This window comes from Vanessa tameamea, chromosome 3 (assembly GCF_037043105.1).
Source record: "Vanessa tameamea isolate UH-Manoa-2023 chromosome 3, ilVanTame1 primary haplotype, whole genome shotgun sequence".
Classification (NCBI taxonomy): domain Eukaryota; kingdom Metazoa; phylum Arthropoda; class Insecta; order Lepidoptera; family Nymphalidae; genus Vanessa; species Vanessa tameamea.
This window is the reverse complement of record NC_087311.1, coordinates 7,127,359-7,153,366: the sequence shown is the minus strand read 5'-3', so window position 1 is coordinate 7,153,366 and position 26,008 is coordinate 7,127,359. Positions and strand designations below refer to the sequence as shown.

General features: G+C 31.6%; 3 protein-coding genes across 7 annotated transcripts; 1 reads left to right on the top strand and 2 right to left on the bottom strand.

Annotated features, from left to right (window-relative positions):
• Window positions 1-1,879: 1,879 nt before the first annotated feature.
• LOC113397169 (large ribosomal subunit protein eL39) lies at window positions 1,880-3,945 on the bottom strand. Its single transcript, XM_026635393.2, has 3 exons — window positions 3,829-3,945; window positions 3,629-3,732; window positions 1,880-1,975 (listed from the first exon to the last, which is right to left on the bottom strand). Exons 1-3 carry the CDS (start codon window positions 3,829-3,831, stop codon window positions 1,927-1,929), a joined length of 156 nt encoding a protein of 51 aa, XP_026491178.1. The 5' UTR covers window positions 3,832-3,945; the 3' UTR covers window positions 1,880-1,926.
• Window positions 3,946-7,857: 3,912 nt separating this feature from the next.
• Window positions 7,858-9,263, top strand: LOC113397188 (uncharacterized). The gene is made up of 3 exons (XM_026635420.2): window positions 7,858-8,246; window positions 8,504-8,729; window positions 8,843-9,263. The coding sequence occupies exons 1-3, from the start codon at window positions 7,996-7,998 to the stop codon at window positions 9,023-9,025; spliced, it is 660 nt and encodes a 219-aa protein (XP_026491205.2). The 5' UTR covers window positions 7,858-7,995; the 3' UTR covers window positions 9,026-9,263.
• A 138-nt stretch (window positions 9,264-9,401) lies between these two features.
• LOC113397187 (insulin-related peptide 4-like) lies at window positions 9,402-25,254 on the bottom strand. Of its 5 annotated transcripts, none has more exons than XM_026635413.2 (5): window positions 25,078-25,254; window positions 16,009-16,185; window positions 13,961-14,078; window positions 12,925-13,183; window positions 9,402-10,409 (listed from the first exon to the last, which is right to left on the bottom strand). In XM_026635413.2, exons 2-5 carry the CDS (start codon window positions 16,175-16,177, stop codon window positions 10,272-10,274), a joined length of 684 nt encoding a protein of 227 aa, XP_026491198.2. In that variant the 5' UTR covers window positions 16,178-16,185; window positions 25,078-25,254; the 3' UTR covers window positions 9,402-10,271. The 5 variants fall into 5 exon arrangements, with proteins under 5 accessions (XP_026491198.2, XP_026491199.2, XP_026491204.1 ...); XM_026635414.2 differs by having other exon boundaries at window positions 12,933-13,183; XM_026635419.2 differs by having other exon boundaries at window positions 13,016-13,183.
• Window positions 25,255-26,008: the final 754 nt, after the last annotated feature.

The window sequence follows — 26,008 nt, the reverse complement described above, 5'->3', positions numbered from 1 at the left end:
GCTTACTGTTTTCGAAATATCTTAAAACTGGAGCATTGATTATGGATGAAAAAAAACATTCAGTATCTTAATAGATAGATCTCAAGTTTCACCGCATGATATTTATAAAATTTGTATAAATAACTCAGTAAATTCATCGTCAACATCACTCCAAACACTGAAATCGACCTTTTCTATTAACGTTTTTTAAGCTATTTAACTGCTAGTTTATACATGTATTTTTGGTTAAATGGGGACACAAAAGTGTAAATAATAAGTTCACCGTGTTAAATTTCTATTATATCACATAATATTATAGTAATTTTTATTTAAATATTGCTTACTTTTTGGCATTCGTCGTCCATACATTTTAGTATGGAGAAAATCATTTGACGGTTTTGACTTATTATTCGACATCGCTGTCAATAAATTTTCAGTCCCTCCCCAGATCTCAAGGTGGGAGCACGTCAGTTTTTATTTCGAGCCGAGTCTTATAATTTCGCGAATCGTCTACGCACACATAGACAAGTTAGCATAAGGGTGGGGCGCGAGTGTCGTGGGATGCAATTGTTAATTTTTACTTTTCAAGATTTATCGACTATTAGTCAAGTCACATATTATTAAGTTAGTTCTTTGATAAATAAATATTTTTGTAATAATTAATAAAAATTGAACGATTTTAATTGGCTTTTTAATTACCCTGTATGAATCTACCCCATGGCGTACGAATTTACCGCATTTACTGTACGAACGTACCCCTACCATACCAATACGTGGGGTACATTCGTTCAATTATTTTCTGTAGAAAAAAGCCTATAACCCTTTAACCTTTTGTCATAAGAATTTTGGACTTTTTTGTAACAAACTATAATATATTTGTTACACTTAAGCACATAAACTAGGTAAATACGACAATTAATCACATCGTAAAAAAATAAAATCTGAAAAGTGTACGAAGGGTAACTATTTTCCCCTAATGTCGAATTAAAAGTACAAAATTATAAGGATGAACATAGTGAATACCCGAATGAACCTGAATGTAATGTAATTTTTGCACTATCCTGCTTATTTTTTTCTCTTAATACGAAATTTAAAACAAACGCCAACTCATACCCAAACTCATGTCGTTTAGTTCGTCTGCTTAATTCCTAATTATTTAAATGCTTAATTAAAATAGTGCATAGTGCAAAGCAAAAACGGTTGATATACATTCCATTTTGTACTGATGCTATACTTAGTTAGTACCTTTCATGACCAGATACCGTCAGCGGGCCGCCCCCCTGATTTTTGTGTAATATAAAATAATTTTGATTGACTTGTTTAACCAAGAAGATTTATGTCTTTAGTTAATTAAAAAAAAACTGATTAATATTTACCTCCATTATTTTTATTTATAAAATTTAAGTAAGTGATTATTTAATGTGTCTTAACGCCCTAATTCGTTATACCTACCAACCTTAAAATATACAGAAAATAATTATTTAGTTAGAGGAGAGCAGTAGAATCATTAAAAATCATAATGTATATGAGGCATCTTAATGCACTCTGACCGCACCCTATGCTAACAAATAATTTATAATTGTGTTTGCGAGTGACATCCTTATAGCTAATACATTACTCATAAATAAATGTATTTTTATAAATCCTACGTTATGAACGCGCAATGAAAATTTAATTTATTCGTTGCAACGAAAACAAGCAACTAATTGTCTAGGGGGTGCGTACGATACACTGCACAATGCAAGTGTATTATTGGAAAGTACCTATGTGTGTGTTCTAAAATAAATTCCCACGCTGACAAACTATGCTCTTAAAAGTAATACTGCTCTCATAGAGGAACACTATAAAAAGTATGCTATTTTGTTATGTAAATAAATGTATTGTTAAATTAAAAACAAAAGAGTTTTGAAATAAATTTATTCACTTAACAGGTACAAGACAGTAAGCTTACAGCTTGAGCTTGGTTCTCCTCCAGTGACGCCTCTTAGCGTTGTAACTGTAAGAAAAAAAAATTATGTACTTAATATAATTTTATTCCATTGATGTATAGCAAAAATACATTTTTACTATATTTTGTAATTTTTTAAATATTAGTGTTATATCAGGGTTATTGCTCCAGTATTGAGACATATTTATTAAAAAAGATCATGAGTAATCTGTGTTCCAATAAACACATCGAAGATGTTGACACATTAAATGTGTCTAACTATATCCAAAGTAACTGCTATATGCCAGTCATATATGTATATGAATGAGTTCATAAATATAAATGTATTTAGTACAAGGAAACAACATTATTAAATATCATTAATAATTTTATGATTTCATGAATAAATAGTTTTAAAGCAGTTATGAGCCGATATTTGTTTTAAATTCATTTTATCCAAATTTTAGTAGCTGGCATTCCACTGATATACAGTGCAACTTGCATGTGCAGTATACAGGAATCATTAAAAAAAAGTCTGCAACGGTGCAATAAAAATGTCTTGTCTACTCATCGTCCTTCGCAACCTTCTGGCATGCTATAAAAACTAAATTAAATTAGTTCTTTTTAATTTAGCAAATAAATTGAAAATCTTTGCTTAATCAAATAAACATCACTTTTTATTTTGAATTATTTTTACTAAATGTTTGACTGAACTCTGTGTTCAGTTCAAACCCAATCAAGCAATCACTATTTTAATAGAGATATTATATTGTATTTTAAACTGTAGTATATATCATGTCACAGACACAAAAAGGTATCAGTGAAATAGTGAACTTATGATAAGGATGGGATGATGCCAATGCCAATTAAAAAATAGGTAGCTAGATTGTAATATATTAAAAAATAATAATAATATCAATGAATTATATATACCAGTGATTTAGTAGCAGAAGTTTAATGGAGCCTCTTTATACATTTTCATAAGTAATAGATTATTTTAAAACAATAATGTTAATAGGCAAGATGGCAAAGACTCATAATGGACCAGTGTGATTGAATAAACTTCAATCCTTCGTCTTAAAAGGAGAGGAAACAATAGCCCAGCAGTATGATGTTTACAGATTGATCATTTTTAGTGATAATGTTATACCACTGAGGGATTTTGTATTCAGAATATGCCAACCATTTGGCCTCAAATTGCTACTGTTTTATCTAGAATAAATCAATTTTGTATGCCTGTCTGTACGTAGAGACGTTTTTTATATGTCTAAGTAGTATGACAGTCGTTTAACTAACCTAACCCTAAAATAATGATAATATTCAATGAATAATAATCATGATTTGGAAATTAACAAGGGAATCAGTAGTTTATATTTAATATCTAATAATTGGGCTTAACTTTGATTCGAGTTACACAAAGGTACAAGAATTCATGACATTTACTTTACTGTTTACATACGTAAGAATATAGTTGTTAGTTTAATTTTTTCTTACAATTGATCACTCCATGTCCAAATTTGCTACAACTGTATGAACATTGTAAATAATATATAAAATATCACCTAGGATGCCTTCCTGTATTTGTATGATTAGAAAATACTTGTAATGAAAAAAAAATTGAAAATAATGTTATCCATGTTTAGTGTTGGTAAAAGACAAAAAAACAAATTAAAAATATATAATCGTTCTAGAAATAAATAACTAAAATAATAATAAGCTTACCGAATTGTATTTCCAGTACGCATTCTGACCCATTGGGGAATTGGTCTATTTTGTTTCAACTTCTTCGCAAGCTTGCGCTTAATAATAAATGTCTTGTGGGCCGACTGAAAGAGTAACAAAAACAATTTAATATCAAAATCACTTTATATTGCTATGATTATAACGATAATCGTAGATTTATTAAAAATCTCTACACCTACCATGTTTGCCTTCCCGCTGTCAACACTAGAAGAAAAAGATGGATGAATGTAACTTTGACTTTGACGTATATTTTTTCGCTATTTTAAAGATTTGAATATGAGTCATTTGACTCTTTTTTAATTTCCAAATAATTATTTTTACTTTATTATATTTATTTATTACTAATAATAGAAACCGTATAGTTTAGAATACATCTTTAGTTATTTACAATACTATTGCCAGGCAATCAACAAATACTGACTTTACGCTTTTTTTTATCATTAATATAATCTTGCATCGAGTAATATACCTTATTTATCAAGTTTTTTGACATGAGATTCTTATTTATGAAATTAAGACCAAGTGAAAAATTGCTGTAGAATCTTATTAAATAGACAAGAAGATGTCGTTCCCCAGGAAGGTTGTATAGTATGGACTTTGAGAAGCTGGAAAGTATTTATTATAATTTTAATTTAATTCCTCGTGTTTGTAAATTATTACTGTCCAAAAGATCGTTATTATTAAGAATATACATTATATTATTATTGTAAACATAATAGGAGGGTGAGTTACTCGCGTCCGTGGGAGCTACCTTTAACTACCCCACACGTGTCCTCCGGGTGGTGCTTAACAAGCAACAACGCCGAGCATCGGGCGGCGGTAAATAACCCGACACCCTTAATCAAAGGGCGGCGTCAGTAGCCGTGAGGACTAAATAACCTCAAAAATACCGGGACGGAAAGGAATGGGACACTACCGTTAGTAATAATACTATACTTATGAGTCGCATCTAAGGGAAAGCGGTCATTTCTTATCCCCGACTGGAAACCTCCAAATTAATGCGTACACTGGACAACATTTTCAGTGGAGTTGGCTTTCTAATATCTAAGTCAGTGGCAAGAAAAGTGATAGGATATGACACGATAAGCGACAGAATAGTAAAACTCTGGATTTCAGCACATCCATTCCCAATCAACATAATTCAGGTGTATGCGCCAACGCTAGACTCATCCATTGAAGATATCACAGCTTTTTATGATTCCCTTAGAGACGTATACGGTAGTGTTGGGAGACTTTAATGCAAAGGTTGGCGATACTACTCTAGATGATGATCTCAGGAGTGTAGTAGGAAGATTTGGTCTAGGATTGAGGAACGAACGCGGACAAATCTTGTTAGACTTCTCTGCGGAACAAGGGACCACCATAATAAACACCTGGTTTCAACATCACCCGCGGAGGCTATGGACTTGCGCTCTCCAAACGGGAAGCATAAGAACCAGATAGACTTCGTTCTTATAGGGAAACGATGGCGGTCTTCTATCTTTAATACAAAGACGAGACCAGGGGCAGACTGTGGAAGTGATCACCAATTGTTGGCAGCCACACTTAAAGTACGTCTTAAAGCCCCTAGAAATAACACCATCAAGACTACGGTATCTCTGTCTGGGCCTCAATTAACAATATTTAGACAGGAAATAAAGCGGCCACTTAAAAATATCGAAGTTGACCACTTCGAGTCAGCCAATGCAACTTGGGAAACACTCAAAACAACTCTATCTTCAACAGTTCGACAAATACAGAATGGCAAAAGAGAAGAACTTCCAAGAGTTAAGTGAATGAGTGAGGAACCTGGTCGGCTGTTTTGGAGAGAAGAGCCCTTAAAGAGAGTGGGGTAACTACAGACGAGGAGCGCCAACGTTACTCAATGTTGCATAATAAGGTGCAGAACCTTTGTAGGAGAGATATAAGCACCTACTTAGTATGCAGGGAGATCCAGGAAAACGCCTAAACAGCTCACACTCGAGATATGTTCCGGAAAGTGAAAGTTCTAGCCAGGAAATGTAAACCAAGAAGTTGGACAGTGGAAGATGAAAAAGTGTTCCTATTATAGAGAAGACACTAGTACTAGAGCGATGGAGATCGTACTGCGAAAACCTGTATAACAGCGATACTTCCGCAGAAGAAAACGAGCGCATGGACTACCAGAGCAGAAAACCGGATATCCTCCTACGTGAAGTGGAGCATGCTATTCAAAAACTGAAACAAAAGGCATCAGGCAACGTCGGGATAACAGCGCAGGTATTAAAACAAATAGGAACCTACGGTACCAAACTCATACATACCATATGTCTCAAGGTCTGGCGCACCAGGCCAATGGCCAGAAGATTGGACAGAGTCTAGTGTGGTACCATTACACAAAAAGGGGTCAACTCGTAAATGCGAGAACTACAGAACCATCACGATGATATCACATGCGAGCTAAATCCTCTTGTATATTATTAAGGACAGATTAACCTACTTCAGTGACAGACTCATAGCCAGAGAACAAGCTGGTTTTGTTAGAAATCGGGGTACACGCCAACAAATATTTAACATGAGACAGTTAATTGAAAAAAGCCGAGAATACAACACACCCTTAGCAATATGCTTTATTGATTACTCTAAAGCTTTCGATTGCATTAAATGGTCTCAAATGCTACGGGTTGTGGACGAGATGGGTATACCCGAGCACCTAACATTCCTGGTTCAGAACTTGTACTTTGATGGGCAGTCAAAAGTAAGGTTAGAGAACACCGTCTCTGAGCCTTTTAAACCAGGACGAGGAGTCCGCACAGGGTTGTATACTTTCGGCGGTAATTTTTAATCTTGTTGGGGGACATATTATGCGTAGCGTACTTGAGAACTGGAAAGGTGGAGTAAAGATAGGAGGTAATCGCATAAGTAACCTACGCTTCGCTGACGATACTTCTCGGGTGGGGTCGAACGAGGAGGTGTTAGCGGAAATGTTGAAAGCCTTGGAGAAAATCAGCTTAGAATACAGCCTGAAGATTAACAGAGGCAAGACTAAATTGATGTTCGTGGACAGGTACAACACCAATCCTCGCACGTTTGAACTCCGAGATTTGGATACAGTCGAGGATTTCCATTACTTGAGCTCTTTGATACGTTCTAACGGTGACTGCGAGAAAGAAGGCGTACGACGAGGTCAGATGGCAAAAGCGGCGGTCAAAATGCTGGAGAAGATATGGAACAACTGCGGGATTAGTTTGAAGACCAAAGTTAACTTGATGCGGACTCTAATCTTTTCCATCTTTTTATATGCCTCTGAAACGTGGACCCTAAAGGCAAGAACTGAAGGGAAGGATTGACGCGTTCGAAATGTGGTGCTGGCGGAAAATGCTGAAAATGGTATCAACTGGACAGCTCGCCGCACAAACGAATCAATCCTGAACCAGCTAAATATTAAGACACGTCTCTCCACCATTACTACTCAACGCGTACTTCGTTTCTTTAGCCATGTGGCTAGGTAGGAGGACAGCCTGGAAAAACTTATAATGGTTGGCCACGTGGATGGGAAGAGAGGTAGAGAAAGAGCGCCGTCCCGGTGGATAGACACAGTAAAGACGTCTACAGGATCCAGTGCCCAGGCTTGCCTACGAATGGCACAGAATAGGAATACCTGGAGGAAGGTGGTGCGAAGTGTACAGGAGAGCCACACGCATGGTGGTCACTACCCTCAGTAATGAGGAAACGACTAGGAAGAAGAAGAAGAATATATTGCTGAAGAAAGACCACAGTGGCGTGCATTTGGAGAGCCCCATGTCCAGCAGTGGACGAATGTGGGCTGATGATGATGATGATGTAAACATATTGTATCGCATCACACAACTGTCGCAATATACTTGTTAAAATCATTCTGTAGGGAGTCTCGAGTTCCATGACAATAAACTGCTCGTGGTCGTAGGTGCTCTTCATCATTATTTGGATTTCATGCTGAATTTAAATGATTGAGCTCCATAATTATATTATGTTCATATTTTGTCACGTTAGGTCAAAAGTGGTGATAACATATATGTATTTATATAATATTGTGGATTATATTGAAGATTTTAATAAATATAATATGGTGTTTACTTTAAAACTTTTTTACTTTTTCAGCTTAGTCAGTGCCACAGAGTATATAAAAACTAGGTACGTTTTAGTATGTTTTTATAACATTAAATGTCAAATTGACAAAGACGTTAGCAATTTTCTGATATAGGTATCACTAATATAAAAGTAAATTAAATAAATTTATCTTTAAAAATAAAAAAGCTTGGCCGTCTAGATTAATAAATGTGATAAGAAAATTGATGTTCAATACATTAAACTACCAAGTTTTTATTTTCTGTTTTTACTCATAAAAAATGAATAAGCTACTTACTATACTTGGTACGAAAAGATTATTTGATTGTCGCTCTATCACCACAAGAATAGCTGCAGATGGAAAAGATGTTTCCAAAAATAAACAATACGAAAACAGAATTACACTTATTGGTTCAGATAATTCAGTCAGTATAACGGATCTTAAAAATGCCCAGAATTTGTCAACAAGACGTGATTTAAAATTAGTTAAAATCCAGGATGCTGATTCGAAGACAAGACGACCAGTTTATAAGTTCGTATATTTATTTGGAGTGTAACATTTATCATACATAAGGTCATACTTCATTTTTAATATTATATTATAAATGCTGCTTACTTAATAATAATAATTATTGATTTTGTTGTTATGTAATAAGAATAAAAACCTTATTTAATAATTTAAATGAAATATTTTGAAACCACTTCATTTAATAGGATATATTCATTTTATTGAAGGTTGATTTCTTAAAATAAATTATAGATACATAAATTAAAAGATAAAATTTACAGATTAATGACAAATGCACAGTATCATGATGAAGAACTTTCAAGAAGAAAAGAAAAAAAAGCAGCATCCGATAGTAACACTCTTAAAGGTCAAAAGTTGATGACTATATCTTCGAAAATAGCAGATCATGATATATTGACAGGTTGTAAAAAAATGGGAAAGCTACTTGAAAAACAATATGAAGTTAAAGTAGTTATATCCGGTGACGAAAGCGAGCACCCAAAATTGGTATATAAAACTTTAACATCAATCAGTAAAAGTTTTTGCAAAAAACTCATTAACAAATAAAATATACATTTAATAAACAGCCTTTGAATAATATATATATAATTTTGTTCCAGGAGAGGATATATACGATAATAGAAAAGAACTTAAAGACAGTAGGTAAAGTGGTGCAATTAAGAACCAAGGGAAATAATATGAGATTTCAAATAGTACCAATTAAGGATAAAACAGATCAGTCCAAAGTTGAAGCTACTTCGGGTCAAAATAATAATAATGACAATAACAAGGGGCCACTATGACTAGCTGTATTTTTTATTGCTTTAATAATTTTAAAGTACACAATTTTTAGTAAATACTATTTTTCTAAAGAACATGTAAATAGAAATTCAAAAGAAGAGATGCCATGCGATAGGCATATGCAGAGTGAGTGTTAAGATATTTGCTTATATTTAATTTAATTACTATTATTTATATAGCTATAAAATGTTTTTAATTGTATAGTTTATGATTAAGGTAAATAAAATTTAACTTTATAAATCTTCCCTCTAATATTTTGAAGTTTTGCTTTATTTTTTCTTCAATCGTAATTTTTTTGTCATCTTTTTTTATGAAAACAATAAATTAAGGTGGTTCTACAGTACTAAGGAATGACTATGTCTAACACAAAAAACTAACTTTAGACTTACAGCATCCATTTAATCAGTCACTTTTGTTCTTACTATAAAATTTATAATACATCCTAAATCTTAAAACACACGCACATTACAAACATGGCAAGGAAATACAAAACTAAGTGTATAAATCTAGAGTTTATAAGTTAATGAATTATTTTTTAATTGGAATTATCACAGATTCATTAGAGATCTTTAAATCTTATGTGGTAGGTGATTAGTTACATAAACCTTAGAAAATAAAATATTCATAATTTCATAATGTATCTATTATGGTGCTCCATTCTATTGCAGACAGCTTAAATATATTTTTTACACATAAAGGTTTTACAAAATTAAAGCATAAATAGAACCTGGAATACAATATTCTCGCTTATAGTATTTATTCGCAATAAGATATATTAAAAATCAGTAAAGTGAGGTATAATTTACAGTGAACAATAAATACTATGATTTTTTCTGACATCAATACAATATATAATTAAATAGCAAGTTTTTTTCTATAATGTAAAAGACAAAATGAGTTTAGTGGTCTGTTTGTAATCTTAAGTCTGTTAACCATGCAAGTGAATACAGAAATTTGTAATGATGTAAGTTTTAAGAATTATCTATCTATTAGGTAAACATTATATTAATGCTAGTTATTTGAACACATTGCAAGGAAGGTACTTGTTACGTATATATATATATAACTATTTTAAATTCTGACCAAATTTTGCCTTTCATCTAAAACTTACGTATGTCATATTTCAATTAATATTTGTTTACTGATATTTCCTAACATTGACCTAGGGAACACCGGGTCGCTGCACCAAATGCAAGCGAGTGATTGCATGTTGTTTACTTTGCTCGTTTTTATCGGCTGTCGATTAATTTATGTGTAGACTGCAACATATGCATATCGACCTCGTTCAATCGATGGCAAGTCAGTGTTCAGGGTTCTGCCCCACGTCAGCAGGGGCGACACTGTTCCCAATACGGGCGCAGCGCGCACGGCACCTTTTATGAGCTCCTGTAAGGAAAAAAATGCATTGTAATTTGTTATTTTATCAATAAACTTAAACAAAACTTGTTTGGATCCAGAGGGAGCAAAGGCCAAGGTAGTTTAATTAATTGCTCGCAGATTTGATAGTAACCTGATATAAACTCATTAATTGCGTCCGTATTGTGACTGGTAGGTAAAGTTAATTACTTAAGAGTTACGTTAGTAATACATTATATTATTTATAACCACTAAATACATCATCGAAATAGGCATATTAGTGATAATGATCTTAGTTCTTTTTAATTACATCCATATTATGGCCTCGTGATTAGTCAATGACTTATGAAAAAAATCCTTTCGTAATCGTAAAATATATAGTATTTAAAGAAATATAAAATTAAGTACCTATTGTAAATATATGTACCTATTTGATGAAAATGTACATACATACATTACATAATTTATTATTCGGGTATTTTGTTTATTTTTTCTCTATCAGAACTTTCTACCTATATAAATGATTATAGTTATTATACCATTATATTTATATTTCAAGTAGCGACCCGATATGGCTTACGCGAGTTTGTTTTCGGTGATTTTCATTCGGGATACGTTCGTAAACAATTAATTTATAAAAAAAAGGAAAGTATGGTATAATATTATAGGAGAGTATTGTGAGTAAATAATTTAAATAGCTTAAAATATATAAAATAGCGTTAAGCATTAATAGCACAATGGTTTCCCACCTACCTACCTAGCGAAGTAAAAAGTCAGTGTCGATCCTGAACCATTGTCGTACCCATTCCTAAGTCAAGTGATAAGCTTAAAAGGAGGGATAAATAGCAGTATTCGGGACATTTTTGCTTTAAAAAAAATAATTAAAAAAGTAATAATTAAATATTTTAGTCTAAAAATATCTTTATTATTGTGTATATTGTGTACACACAATATAGCGTAGAGAAAGGACAAGAAAAACCTGGTAAGGCTCTTTTGTGGTTAATTGGGTATGATTTACTGTTAAAATTGTTTATTTATTTTGCGAATTAGGCATATCATATGAACTCTAAAAGTGGCTCTTTAGTAAATAAAATACGGTTCGGATGCGCGGGGCGGTGTCAGTTGTGTTTTTTCATATATGTATGTACATAAAATTTCACTATTGGAACTTGGAAAGCGGTTCGATCACTTCGACAAAATATTTTTCATATGACTTATGTAAATTGAAAATGTTAAAAACTAAAATTTCATCCCGACAACCCGATGCAAATAAGAGGTTGGTGTGACGATGGTTATAAATACGAAGTGTTACCAAATATCTGGATTCGTGGAAACGAGTGTTTCCGGGTACACCCACTCAGATCGAAACAAATAAATATGTGAGAACTACAGTAACTTAGATAAACATCGCCTATCATTATGATATGTTGATATTATTAAAAAAAAAATAAAGTGATTGTCGTTTGTTATCATGTTATCACTTACTTCTAAAATAATATGGATTTTTTTTAAATAATTGTATTACATCATTGAATTTTTTTTATCTTATTAAATTCTATAAAGTGTATTTAATTTTGGTTAAATCCGAAATCTATGGTGTCAATTTTATTGAAAACAAATATGCGGCTGGTAAACTATTTTATATCTTTTTTATCTTAAACCTCTGTAATATTATGCATGTAATTAGGCCCCAATATATTAATTATAATATGATTGATTTTGTTACGTGACATTAGTAAACATGCGAAAGCGTTAATATGAGTGTTAGTAGCCGTTTTCATGTTCTCTTTTGATTTTGTTGTCCGAACAATTTTATTGCTTCACAATTAAATACAGTATTATTCGTTCAGAGATATTCAAGAAATTATATTCTCGTTGTCTATATTTAACTGATATTTTAATATAAATTGGTGTTTTTTGTTAAAAGCATTTTTAAAAGACCAAATAAAGTACTTTTTTTATTAAATTTATAGCAACGAGCATTTTAGCACCTATAATCATATTTTAAACATTGTGTATATTGGTAGGTGATTCATAATTGATAATAAAATAATTACATTGTTATATATCATCATGTTTATAAATATATTATTTATCATATATATTTATGTTTTAAATAGGAACCTGTCTTTTTTATAGTATAGGTTGGCCGAACATATGGGCCACCTGATGGTAAGTAGTCATCACCGTCCATAGACCATGGCGCTGTAAGAAATATTAAACATTCCTTTCATCACCAATGCGCCACCAACCTTGGGAACTAAGATGTTATGTTTCTTGTGCCTGTAGTTACACTGGCTCACTTATCCTTCAAACCGGAACACAACAATACTTGGTATTGTTGTTTCGCGGTAGAATATCTGATGAGAGGGTAGTACCTATCCATACGGGCTTGCATAAAGCTCTACCCTAAAATGATTTTGATTTCCCGTTTACTATATGCTTTGTTTGACTTTAAACCGCCTGCACTTAGTATTAGCACTAGCTCTGACCACCAATATACACAAAGAAAAGAGAACAAGAACACGGCAAAGGTGAGACACACCATGTTACCCATGAGTGAGGATCGCCGTCGGCCCGAGCGCCTCTTGCGCCGGCACCAACAACGGCGCCCTCGCGCCCTCGCGCGCCCGTACCCGCGACTGCGACCGCGTCCCACCTCGCGCCGAGAGCTCCCCGTCTCTCCGCTCGTGGACCACTCCTTGCCTACCACAGCCGGAGAAACAACCGCCGCCTCCGCCTCCGCCTCCGCCGATCGGTCCGCGATCATGTGTGCTTCCATGGAATCCAGCGGCGATTCAGATCTGTTTGGTCCAAATTATATTGATTTATAGCCAAGATTATAAGTCAGATTAAGTGACGTAAATAAAATACAATTGGACATACTAAAGTTAAGTAAGTAGTTAAGTTAAGGCCTCTTTACCTTTGAGGAATCTCATGTAGGTAGTGTGACGATGAATTATTGAAACATACTAAAATTCGGTAGTGTTTGCTCGGATTGAACCCACAAACCTCGTCGGTCCAGTTTCACGAACTAATCAGTGATTGAATCTTCTTGAAGTGTTAAATTATAAATAAAGATATATTAATTAAGAACTAGTATTGGGTAATGTAGCAAAGCTATTAGCAAATTTCATGGAGTAGGTATGCAATCTTAGGTTTGTTTACTTTTACTCTTTCTTCGATTGGAATAGATATTGGATATTTAGTAAATTAAACCATAAATTATTATTTTAGAAGATTGATCGTTTGGTTTTACTTTATTCAATTCTTATGCAAGCACAAACATTACATTTTATTTTTCTTTATGGAACAATGATCATATTTCTATCCGAATTGTGTAAAAATTTTTATTAACTTAAAATCAACTTCTGTTATAATGAATCTACTTTATATAATTTATTTATGTAGACGACATATCATAACACTAGGATTAAATTACTATCGTACTCTTCTCTATTTTATTTTACACAAATTAAGACCCAACTTGTATTAAAATTCTACCAGTCTTTGGATAACCAAATCATCGATAAAGATAAGAGGTAATTATTTTAAATATAATTTATGAGGAAGTAACTTACTTGGCACTAATTGCGCAATATGCAGTAAGCTGTTCCCAAGTACATCCGAAAACACAGCACTCATCTGCGATTCCAGTTCGTCTTCTTCTTCTTACCAATGCAGCTGGTTGCTCTACCACTGTCGAAATTATTATAAGATTAGCGATTTTGAATATTTTTTAGTATAATGTGTATTAGGTACTATTATTATGTCTATTTTAACCGAAATTAGGGTCCTTTATTTTTTTTTTTACATATATTCATTGAATATTTTTATATGATAATACCGAGAGTCCTTTTGCATGGTTCATTAAATATTTTGACAAATATTACGATTGACATTAAAAAAAAACTGTGAATCAAAACACTACAAAAAACTATTTATCAATATAAATCTTACGTCGTATATTATACATTAGCCTATTTTTCGTTTGGAAAATTCCACAATATTGCCGCCTATTGACGTCCTTGGCTCATATGTGAATGTTACATATCACGAAACCGATCCGTGGCACTCTGGACTGATATTATGTGTATGTGGGGTCACTGTTAAATAAGAGGGTAAGTGTGTTGGCAGTTGTTTTTCCTGCGATTAAGTATTAGATGTAAACATTCAAGAGGTCGCATGATGCGATGATAAAAATATACATTTATATATATCTATCAATGCCGGACAGTGCCTTTATGGTATCTTTAAGGCTATTATTATTTTAATTGTAAAAATAGTATCATCTAAAGAAAAAGGTAAATAGTCTTAGTAGATGTTTAGTGGTATCCACATCTAAAAGTTTGTGACAACAAATGTGTACAGAGATATAAAATAATTAAATTTATACCAAATTTTTTTTTTGTGATTAATTTATTATTTGATACATCCGTTGGTCCGTAATATTGAGATGAATATTTATGGAATACTATCGATTAGAAATGAGGCAATAACATGACTGGAAATAGTAAGTAACAAAAAATAGTCTCAGTGTACCAAATATAATTTTTACTTATAGAAGCACAGGTTTTAAATTTATTAATGAACGTTCCACGTAATATTTTTTTATACAAAACTCGTAAACTTAATAATAGTGTATACTCCGCATACCATAGTGTATGTTATTTTATTAAAATATTTATCGCTTACAGTGATATATTTTTAGATATTAAAAAAATATTAGTTAACAGCTTTCTTTTACATATTATCCTGATAATTGCAAATTTTAACACGCTATTTTCCTTCTCATCAATATTTATATACCATAATGGTGTTCATATGTGAAATAAATAGTTATTATTTGAACCTACGACCTATGGTTAAGATGTACGTACATCCTATCTCGAATCCTTTTCAATATCATGGTATTAAAACGGGCCAAAGATTCGAAGATTTATAAGTTTCTAATAACTTTATAAATTAGAAGTACATCCAAGAAGTAAAAAAATATTTTTTTTTCATGTTTTTTTCATTTTTCATCAATAACATTTCTTCTCAGAATAAAATGTTTCAATACATTTACCGAAACTGATAAATAAGAAAGGTGAAAAAAACATACATATTATTTTTATTTTGATAAATACAGTATACTAACTATCGATATCTTTTTCAACTTGACAATATTATACAATCAGACGAAGCGACCTTCTTAATAGCGGTTAATATTAATCGCTGTTGTTAAGCGGATATTATTGTTATGGTTAATGTAGGTTTAATGATTTAGAATTTCAGTATATTTGATAGTAAACATATCCAAACATATACCAGACAAATATATATAAAACATTATAATATGCTTCTTAAAAACAATGCGTGTTTTGATAACCTGAATTTGAGCTATCGCTGTAGTGTTTTGTGCGTAAAAAGCTGCTCTATTTTTTAATACAGCACGTGCACATTTTTGAATCAGATTAGTTCCTATAAGTATATCTTTTTCTCATGTATTCTAAGTTTGAACATTACGTAAGGCTTATTTAAGTATAAATGAATGAAAATTCATGATATTTAAAAAAAAATTAAAATAAAATGCTTATTTAAAGCAAAACACAATGCAATAATTCACTAATATTAAAAAAAAAATCACCTGTAGGTGCATCCCAAGTAGGGCTATTGTACTCGTGGCAGACTCTGCTCATGATGTCTCCGAGCTGGCGGCCACACAGTTTTACCGCGGCCGTGGCAGCTTCGCTCTTCCAGTCCCATAACATCGCCAGTCCAAAAACAGATATATGCATTAACTTCTTCGCCAACATATTGTTATCTGTAAAAAACGTCAAACTGTAAGTTTTAAATCAAGACACTAATTACCGATCGCTCATTTCTTTATTTTAGTTTAAAAAACTAAATTATATTTCTGGATTCATTGGTGTCAATATTTATTCCAGTAAGTAAGTTTATTAATTATTTTTATTTTGTCCAAGAAATACGTGTGATAAGACTTTTACATACAAAATTTACTTTTTAATATGGGCACGTAAAATGTTACTTATTGTCGTTATTAAAAAAATAAACACAGTATCGTTACTGTGTTAATAGGTTTTAATTTATAATTTTTAACAAGTAACCTTATAAAATATTGCGGAAGCTTAGCAATCGTTTGAAGCGTCTTTTTTCAAACGTATGTTTCTGTAATCTGAGCTGCGAGTGTGCGTAACTCGAGAAGTTTAAACGCTTTTATACCGAAGGGTAAGTGTAATATGATATGGGCTCCGCCCTGATACTATACTGAGGATAGCGGATACAATACATAAATTATACAATTTTCATTTCCTAAGTGAAGCTATCACTTTGGTAATATAATGCACTTTTAGTAGAATAGAATGATCCATTCATTTCAATGCTTCAAATCGTTTTATGCTGCTAACGAGTTTCCAAAAAGATATATAATAATATTTATATTAGATAAAGTGACGGTTTTGCTATACTTAACTTTAATAGTAATTAATGCACTCTAATGAGCTATTAATCGACTCTAAAAATTTACTTATTTAAATCCATACTAAGGAGTTCTTTAAGTAGCCGTTAATCGTGTGGCTTTTAGGTAGTTCTAAATTTAAAAGTGAGTAATAATAATAGTTAATTATATATTTAAATGTAAGCTAGCTAAGCGAATGCAATGTTTCTATATATAATGTGAAAATAAAATGTTCCTAATACATTGTTTCACATGCACTGAATTGAAATATAGCTTTTTTTATTAGTTAAAAGTTTTAATATATAAGCGAATGCGAAGTTTAGTATTTTCTGATAACAAACTTAAAAAATATATCCGGTACCTAATGTTATTAAAAAGTAGTAAAAATATCTATTTTTATCTCATTGTCTTTGATTAGATTTAGTATGTATACAACTTCGGGCACTCACATTTAAAAACTCAAAAGTCTGTTCATAGCACTTCGAAAAAATAAACGATTTAATTTAATTCGTAAAATCTTAATCATCATTTAAATTTTCGTGCTTTACAGGAAGTAGGGTGTGATAATCTTCTATAGACCTAGGAATCAAATCCACCATTAGTAGCAAAGAATTGGGAGGAATATACGAAACTGACTGCCAATCTTCGCTAGTCGGAGAGGTAGCCTAAGAAGAAGTTAGTATTAATTATAAGATTTGACAGTACACCAGAAGGCTATGAATACTACAAAATAAATACTTACGGCAAGACAAGGAAAACTTAATTTTATTTTATATTTTATTTATTTAAACACAATAGAAGAGGTTAATATGAAAAGGACAATTGTTAATAAACTATTTAGCAAATAGGATATTTATTTTAAATGGTTTTGTAATAAAAAATAAACGCATTAAAATATTATTTTCAAATATGCTATAAAGTTTAGTAAAATTAAATATTGCAACCAAGCACGTGTAGTGCCTGTTAATTTTACTTTACAAGTTAGTTAGTTTGTTATAAAATATACAGGCGTTCCGAGAACCGCGATCGTTATTGTGAAACTTATACAATTATGTAAATAAAATAACCATGTTATGTAAGCAAAGGACTAGTATTTTGCCTTAGATAAAATAATATCTTACATGATATTTAATTTCTTAACCAATTCATAGTAAAGTAAATAAATAAAATTGAAAAATATAAAATTGATGGTTATTGAAAGAATTTATAAAAGAAAATCAATAATTATATATGGAGTATCATAAATAGTAACTTAAGAGTATTGTTAATATAACAAATATATTATTCTTATTGTGAAGGAAGGAAGTATATAAAGTAGTATACGCGCCAAGCGCAAGGGACCGGAGAATGGTGGTGACGGGGAGAAAAAAAACATCCCGTTTGCCGTAACGGCATACGAATCGGCTTTAAACCACAAGGCGCGCTAATAAAAGTTTCCGCCCTCAAAATAGGAAATAAGATAAGGAGCTCGTGTCAGTTGCCAGTGGCTGGTAATCCTTAAGGAAAATACTGTTTGGTATAACGGAGGATATTTTTTTATACTTGGCTGGTGTGCGTTACCATTTGCGTTGATGTACGGCGTACTGCGCAAGATAACTATATTATGTTTTTTTAATGGTTCGATGTCCGTTTCTTTTTTACACTTTTTTCTACATTTGTCATTAAATAAAATACACATATATTGTTTGTTTTTAGTTGTTTTTCCTGTTTACTTAGTGTGCCATAAATTGCCTATATACCTTTCTGTACCTCATTTGCGCGTCAAAACGGATGTAGCTTATGTACCAACAAATAAATAAATGATCATTTGCAATTACTTATTTTGTTACACATTTTAATACATTGTAAACATGTACGTTTCATTAGGTATTTAAAAATATAAATTTCATTTTTTTTAAATTATCAAGTGAGCCAAATGTTTAGCGGTAAATATAATATAACGAGACAAATGAATGTGTTAACCTTCATCATTCATAAAAATGCAAATCAGCTTCTTCCTTTCCTTAAGTGCCATTCCAAGAATAGTATAGGGTGGGTGCAGTATCAGATCGAATCGTCACCATCATGCATTGCTATTTTTTTATATTTTTCTGCCTTTAATTTTATGAAGGTCATGCCTCAACCTGGTGCGAAATACATACTTATAAGCGCAAAATGCAAGCGAAGAGTTTACGTGGCTGTCTTTTCTAAGCAAACGATAATTCTTAGAATTTGTTACTAAGTATAAGTGGACTACCTTATTGAAGTCGTTATTTTTAGTTCTAATCAATTTATCTCCCCCAAGCATATACGATGCATTAAGCCAATCATACGATTCTGTTTAAAAATAACTTCAATGACACAATTCTACAGTAGGTCAGTATTATAAGAACAATAATTATATAACCGCCTTGTAAAAAAACTACGTGATTTAAAACAACATTCCATAGAACTATGCGATTTATGTTAGCAGAATACTTTATCATAATTGATTACAAGTAGGTTATTAATTTTTGCATTCATTTACGTATAAAATATTATAAACATTGAGTTAGGTTAGTTTTACAATAGGTATTGGGAGAGATAACAAATATAGTTTTATATTTTTATAAATTACAGTGTAAGTCGATTGTATTTACACACTGAAGTCTAAATTACGATAGATGGTGCAATGAAAAGTTGTTAGTGAGTTAGTAGTGAGCGTGAATACCAAGTACTGTGTCAGAGGCAGTCAATCGGTCACATGCAAGATGCGTGCACTCGCCGTTTCTAACTCGCTTTACCGCGCCTTGCGTTGACCTCTTTCATAGGGCTTTTACATAAACTTATCCTTGAATTATATTCTTGAATTAATATTAAAGAATCGCCGTAGAGTGAACATTATAGTTTTGTATTTAGAGTTTATATTATTTTAATAAACAGTAAGACTCAAATTATTTACGAAAACTGTGATGTTATTATTTAGAGGTGAAATGTTTTTAGCGTAAACGAGTAGGTATAATATTATTCCTATTAGAGTTTTTGGTAACCCTAGAGATCCCACAGTGTCTGATGAATGCTCGCTTCGGTGCTCGTGCACTCGATTGAATAATTACATCTTGATCTGCAGCCTTGCCAACTACCACTGCTTTAGTCAATAAACTTTGAGTACCATATTTGAACAAATATAAAGCCGCAGCTGTTCAAATCAACACTTATGATTGGATTGTTATTTAAAAATTATACCTAAGATAATAATGCAGAATAAAAAAAAGATTAGGTATTAAAGATATGCAATTATTATAATAAGTTTTAAAATATTCAGTAGTTCATTTTTTATTTATAAATTGAACTACAAATACTTTTACAATCCTAATTGTTATTTATATAATCATCATTAACATAATTTATAACCAGACTTCATCTGTTAATCTCTTGTTTGTATACTTTTGTATAACTCGGTGAGTTGTGAAATAAATGAAATGGTTTACAAGTCTAAGAAATAAAGAAAAAAAAAACTTTAGATTTGCGTTCATATGTGCTTAGTGTGTGTATACCTGTGTCTTATAAATGCTTAGCAACAAGACACGGTAGTGCGAATAAGCAGACGATAGGTAATTCAAGAGTTGCGGGGTCAAGTGTATCGTCGGCTCTCCCAATTGACGTTTCGCGGCAGCGGTCAGTGCCTTTAGTACACACGCTGATACTTTAGCACCAAATAAATGTATTTATTTATATGTTATAGTAGTTTAACAAAAAATACATAAGTCTGTTTTATATTTGTAACAGAAACACGAATAATAAAATAAACAAAAACGGGCAGCAAATATTTCTTTCCTTTTAAATAGATGATACTTGTACTTAATTGTAAAAATAAATTAAAAACTTTTATAATAATTTAAAAAGAAATCCTAGTGACGTTTTGAATTGAAATATCTTGGTGTAACAATGCAAAAACTTTAGAAGACACCAGTCTTATTACCACCATTAGGTGGTAAAATGATTGTGAGTTTTTCGCACAATTAAATTTGCGATTCATCGACGATTTGCCGCTAGAATTCTTGCCACATTAATTCTGCCATAATTTGTACAATAGCCATGTTTTATTTTGATTTGGATATATTTCGTGAACATCTCAATGTTAACAATTCATAAATAAGTAGGTAAATTATTATTTTTATTATACTTCCATTAAAAGAAATATGCAACATAAAAATACGAACATATAAACGTACCTACTTATCTTTTTTTGTGTATGATGTTGTTGTTATTGTTTATTTTATTTATAAGTTCACAACAGTGACAGTAATTGAAATTATTATTAATTTTCATATTATTAAATTATAATTAATTACCCTCCTATTTTTGTCTGCTTAAATATATTCGTATCAGTAATATTGTTTTATTAACATGATATGGCAAAGATTTGATTTCAACATGTTTAACTTTAAATATTTATTTCAGTTGTGATAATGTTTTGATAAAAATTATCATTAGTTTTAAATAAAAGATTTCGCGACTCGTGTCATCTTGCTTTCAATATTTTATTAGATGTCTGTACATTCGATTTAATGTCTGATAGGCAAGGTCGCAGGTAGCAGAATGCCCGTTCGATGAACGCCTCCGACCCCAATTTAAAATTTGACCTTATAAGATTCATACACTTCGCTTACTACATTACTTTGTGAGCGATTTCGATTGACAACAGCTAAGGCATCAGTTTTTTTTTTTAGTTTTAGACTATTATAAAATAACTCTATAATGTGCTAATAAAAATGGTCTAAGTTTTTAGTACGGCTTTTTATTGTGTTGGAATGGTGTTCAGTTCATGGTAGGAAATTGTCTAAAGATAACGTAACTTCAATCTAAAATAGAGCTATTTGCACACAGGGCACTTCTCGCTGCAAGACTCAGCAAAATAATGTACTCCTAGTTCATTTGACGATGGTCTAGCGCAGTAACAGTGAATGTCTTAAACTATGGTCACAGGTTCTCCCGGGCCGGATATTCGCATTTGCCGTTGATTTGAATTGATATGTAAATATGTGATGCTTAAGAAATAGATACGTCCAGTTGCCATGGCAATCAATAAACAAGTTACGAAATATACGTCTACCATTTTCTCATTACATGAATATAATTATTAAATATACAAATGACTTTCACCTCTATTTCTAAGCAGTACATAAAAATTAGCCATGCAACTCTGTTTCAAAATGGGTACTATCCTTGCGTGTGTTACGTTATAGTCCACCGAACGTAGAGTAAAATTTATTACATGATGTAAAAAAATAACGATTTTTAGGGCTTCTAATGCTTATCCGAAACCTTTATACTTTACTGTCTGTTCGTCTGTCACATCCTTTTTTTTCGAATGTGGTAGACAGTATCACTAGAAATTTGATACTTATATTGATATCCGTGCTGAGGATTATCGTGTCAATAAACTGGCTTTGCCCAGGGAAACTAAAAAATAATGTTACAAGTTCACTCGGAATATTAAATGAAAGGGCTTGTCGTGAAAAATACAAATAATACGTTTATATTTTTAATTTGAAACGGCATAGTTAAAAAAAGAGAAAATATATAAAAATTTAGCATTCTTTCTTTATTTCCTATTGGGATAGTACGAAACTCATTCTTTTCGAAATCCTAAATAACCATTTTTTAGTTTTGATTTTATTCATATGTATGCATGAAGACATATGGTTAGAAAAGGGAAAATAAATACTAGTGTGTAAATTTGAGATTTCGCATACGGGTCGTCTTAGTAGGGAAATGATTGTATGACTTTGTGGGATATTGTTAGCCACCTTTTACAAGGAACAAAAGCAAATTTTTTACGATTGTTAGTCAGCGGCACAGAATCAGAAATTTTTTTGTAGCCATGTCTATGGTTGTACAACATAATTCCAGAAAACGTCCAAATTTCCTTTGTTAGACACGAAGGTACTTATGTTTATTAAATTATATAAGTATTTGAATTGAAACTTCTGTGCGAAAAAGATGTCGATACTATAATTTAATAAAGTTGAAGATTTATCACAGTTTCGGTTGTTTTCTTATCCGTTTTTTTTACTTTTACAGACAAATATTTGGACTTTATTTAATGGAAACAATCCAATCCAGAAAAATCCTAAAACTCTAAGGAGTAAAAGTAAATGCGTCACAGTCTTTACTTTTAGTAAGAAAAAAAGATATTCAAAATTTTGGTATCAATAAAGGGGAGATCAATATACTTTCTATATAACAGGCATAAACTTTTGAACAATAAAATAATTAAGTTATTTAAATCGAAAAAAACATATAGAATAAATTGAAAAAAAAAAAGATCCCTCATTTTAATAATTAGCCAGCAAATGTGCTTTGGCAGCATCGATGAAGATTTACTATGCACGCTCCAGAGTTTAATTCCACCATAAAAGTTCTATGTTGAAGTGCTTTGTACGCTTTTTATGAATTGCTGTATTAAAACGAACATTGTATGCCTACATATGAACCCAATGTTATATTTAAGCTGTCATTAGGTAGTCGTCGTACCTGCGCACGCGGTAACGAAAAAATATATGCAGGCATTTCAGTGTTGGTTTGTCCAATGCTAAACAAATATATTTGTTAATAATAGGTTCGATTTGAAGAAATTGGAGATTGCGATAGTTGTAAGTGGGAATTTTGTGAAACATTTTCAATTCCTACCTAACGTGAAAAGTGATTGTACTTAATTAAAAAAAAAGAAGATAACAAGTAACAAACTTACAGGGCGAAAACTAATTAAGGATTTCTTTAAATTCATCTCTCAAGAGCGTTAAATGGGGAAAGAATTTTTGTATGTGAATTCGTCATTCCTGATGTTATTTATATGAAAATCGGCTATTAGGTTTCTGTTTATGAATTAAAGACAGTTTTTAAGAATTTTTTGAAAATTCATTACCTAAAAGCGTGAAAGAAGTTTTATAGAAGTTCAACATTTTTTAAGGTTAAAAATATGAAGATCGGTGTTTAGGCTTCTTTTTTTCGAGTAGAAGACAGTTGTTTCAGTATTATTGAAAATTAATTGTCTAAAAGGGTGAAATTAGGGATAAAAGTTTGTATGCAAGTTTCCCTTTTTTCATTCTAGATATATGGAAATGGACGTTAAAGGTTATGCTTATGAAGCAAAGATTGTTTTTAAAATTCATCTCCTAAAGGGTGATTTAGGGATGTTAACTTATATGGAAGTTCGCCTTTTCTGATGTTAGAAATATGGAAATCAGTGTTGAAGCCGTTCATTAGTTAAACTCAGTTGATACAGCGTTTTTGAAAATTAATCACTTAAGAGGTTATAATTGGTAATGACTTTTGTCTTTTACAATATTAGAATAATAGGTTTTATACCTATGGAATTATTTGTATGATTGTAGCGTTTGAAAATAAAATGTTAATAGTTAAGTTAGTTTAATTATAATATAAATGTATTGTTATACCAAAAATTATGAGACCATTTTTAAAGAAATTTATTTTTATAAACCGCTTAGTTTTAGTAGCTTTGTTTTTGTTAAATGCCTTTACAGCCTAGCATTTAAACATGCCAACAATTTATTAATGAGTATTCTTCAATCACGCAGTCAAGATCTTTGGTGCAGGGTGAATATGAAAACCTGGTTTGTGAACTGATTGTCTACAATTTTTTAAGAATTTGTATTAAGATTGTGAAATATCATAGTTTATCATTTGATTAGTTTTACGTTAGCATTTGAATACATTTTCCTGACAATCAATAACGGATTGACTTGTAAATCTGGACTCAAAAAAAGAAATTCCCTGGAATTGAATTCGAATCATTTTGTTAGGCAAAATGAGGTTATAGGTTTTAGAATGCAGTTTACCCGAAAACTGAGAATTAAGGGAATTGGTTGGGCTTTTAAATATTGTTTCTGATGGTGTATACCATTGGGTGCATAGGCTAGTTACGAATTATGCAATATTTAAACATATACACGAAAAAAATGCGGTATTTACTTTTATCACACTATAAGGCTTTTGGACTAGCTTCATATTATATATAATATAGTCAAATTGATTTTAAGAAATAATATTTTTTTTTATAAATATATTTTGAAAGAAAACAAACTTATTGACAATTTTCTTAAATAAGTTATGGTATTAAAATTTAAGCACCATTTATACATGAAGCATACTTTGTCCTCACTTTAATATGAATTTATTTTTTATGTATTTATTTAATAAAAAAGCATTTGGGGGCTTTATATTAAATCACTGATAATACATAGCAAGTCTTACCTTTGAAGACCTGGAATTTTGGTGATGTATGATTGTTCACAATCGGGCACTTGCGCTGATCGGCGCGCGAAATTCGATCGGGTCGCAGTCGTGGCGCACCGCGCACGCTATAGCGTCGGTCAGTTGCGCTGCTCACGCTGTCACCAGCGCGTACGTCGCTCACGCTTATAACTGATGATGGGCGGTGTGTGCGCACCCACCACGCCCCGCCTCGTCGCGCCCCGCCCGTAGCGCCTTCGACACGTGAAAACTGTGCACTAAGTGTTTCTATGTACACCTTGTTCGTGGAAAATGTTGCAATTTTACTGTTATTATTGATTTTACTTAATTATATCATTATTTATTGATTATTGTATATAAATATAACAATAAACAACACTTTATTTAAAAATTATGATATCTTTCTAATTAACTACATAAAATTTAAGTGATATCCCATATTTCCATATTCGAATAATATTACCTAGTAAGTAGAGAGTAGATAATTTAATTAAAAGACAAAGTTTTTGTAAAAAATAAATAAATGAAATATTGGGTTAGTTAATTAAAACAATAGTAAACAGCGATATCACAATTAGAGTCTGCTATCTCGATAGTATATTCTTTAGGCGGAGTCAACAAACTAATGATTTCAAATGTAACAAGAGCTTGTTGTTTTCATTGTTATTTTTAGAAACGAACTTAATCATACTTAATTATGTAAACAAAGAAGAATTGACGACAAACGTAGGTATTCTCGGCTCTCGTTTTAGATTTTTTGTTTAAAAACTTATTTCAAACAACATAATTATAGGTTTTATTTAATACTACATACATATTTTTAGAAGATTTATTTTTAAGATAGTTTGTGACCTAGATTGTTACTTGCGCGTTTATTTCCATTTTCCAGTTCTATAATTAGAATGGTTATTCAGTACTTATATATTATATT

What these genes read in the sequence shown, in the direction of transcription:
- LOC113397169 (XM_026635393.2), bottom strand. An exon ending in CGTACTGGAAATACAATTCG is followed by an intron (nt 1,976 to 3,628) that starts GTAAGCTTATTA and finishes TTTTTCTTACAG; the next exon opens with TTACAACGCTAAGAGGCGTC.
- LOC113397188 (XM_026635420.2), top strand. Translation starts at nt 7,996, where the DNA reads ATGAATAAGCTACTTACTATACTTGGTACGAAAAGATTATTTGATTGT. An exon ending in ACAAGACGACCAGTTTATAA is followed by an intron (nt 8,247 to 8,503) that starts GTTCGTATATTT and finishes TAAAATTTACAG; the next exon opens with ATTAATGACAAATGCACAGT. An exon ending in AAAGCGAGCACCCAAAATTG is followed by an intron (nt 8,730 to 8,842) that starts GTATATAAAACT and finishes ATTTTGTTCCAG; the next exon opens with GAGAGGATATATACGATAAT.
- LOC113397187 (XM_026635413.2), bottom strand. Translation starts at nt 16,177, where the DNA reads ATGTTGGCGAAGAAGTTAATGCATATATCTGTTTTTGGACTGGCGATG. An exon ending in TACTTGGGATGCACCTACAG is followed by an intron (nt 14,079 to 16,008) that starts GTGATTTTTTTT and finishes TAATTTCGACAG; the next exon opens with TGGTAGAGCAACCAGCTGCA. An exon ending in CCTCACTCATGGGTAACATG is followed by an intron (nt 10,410 to 12,924) that starts GTGTGTCTCACC and finishes TTTTCCTTACAG; the next exon opens with GAGCTCATAAAAGGTGCCGT.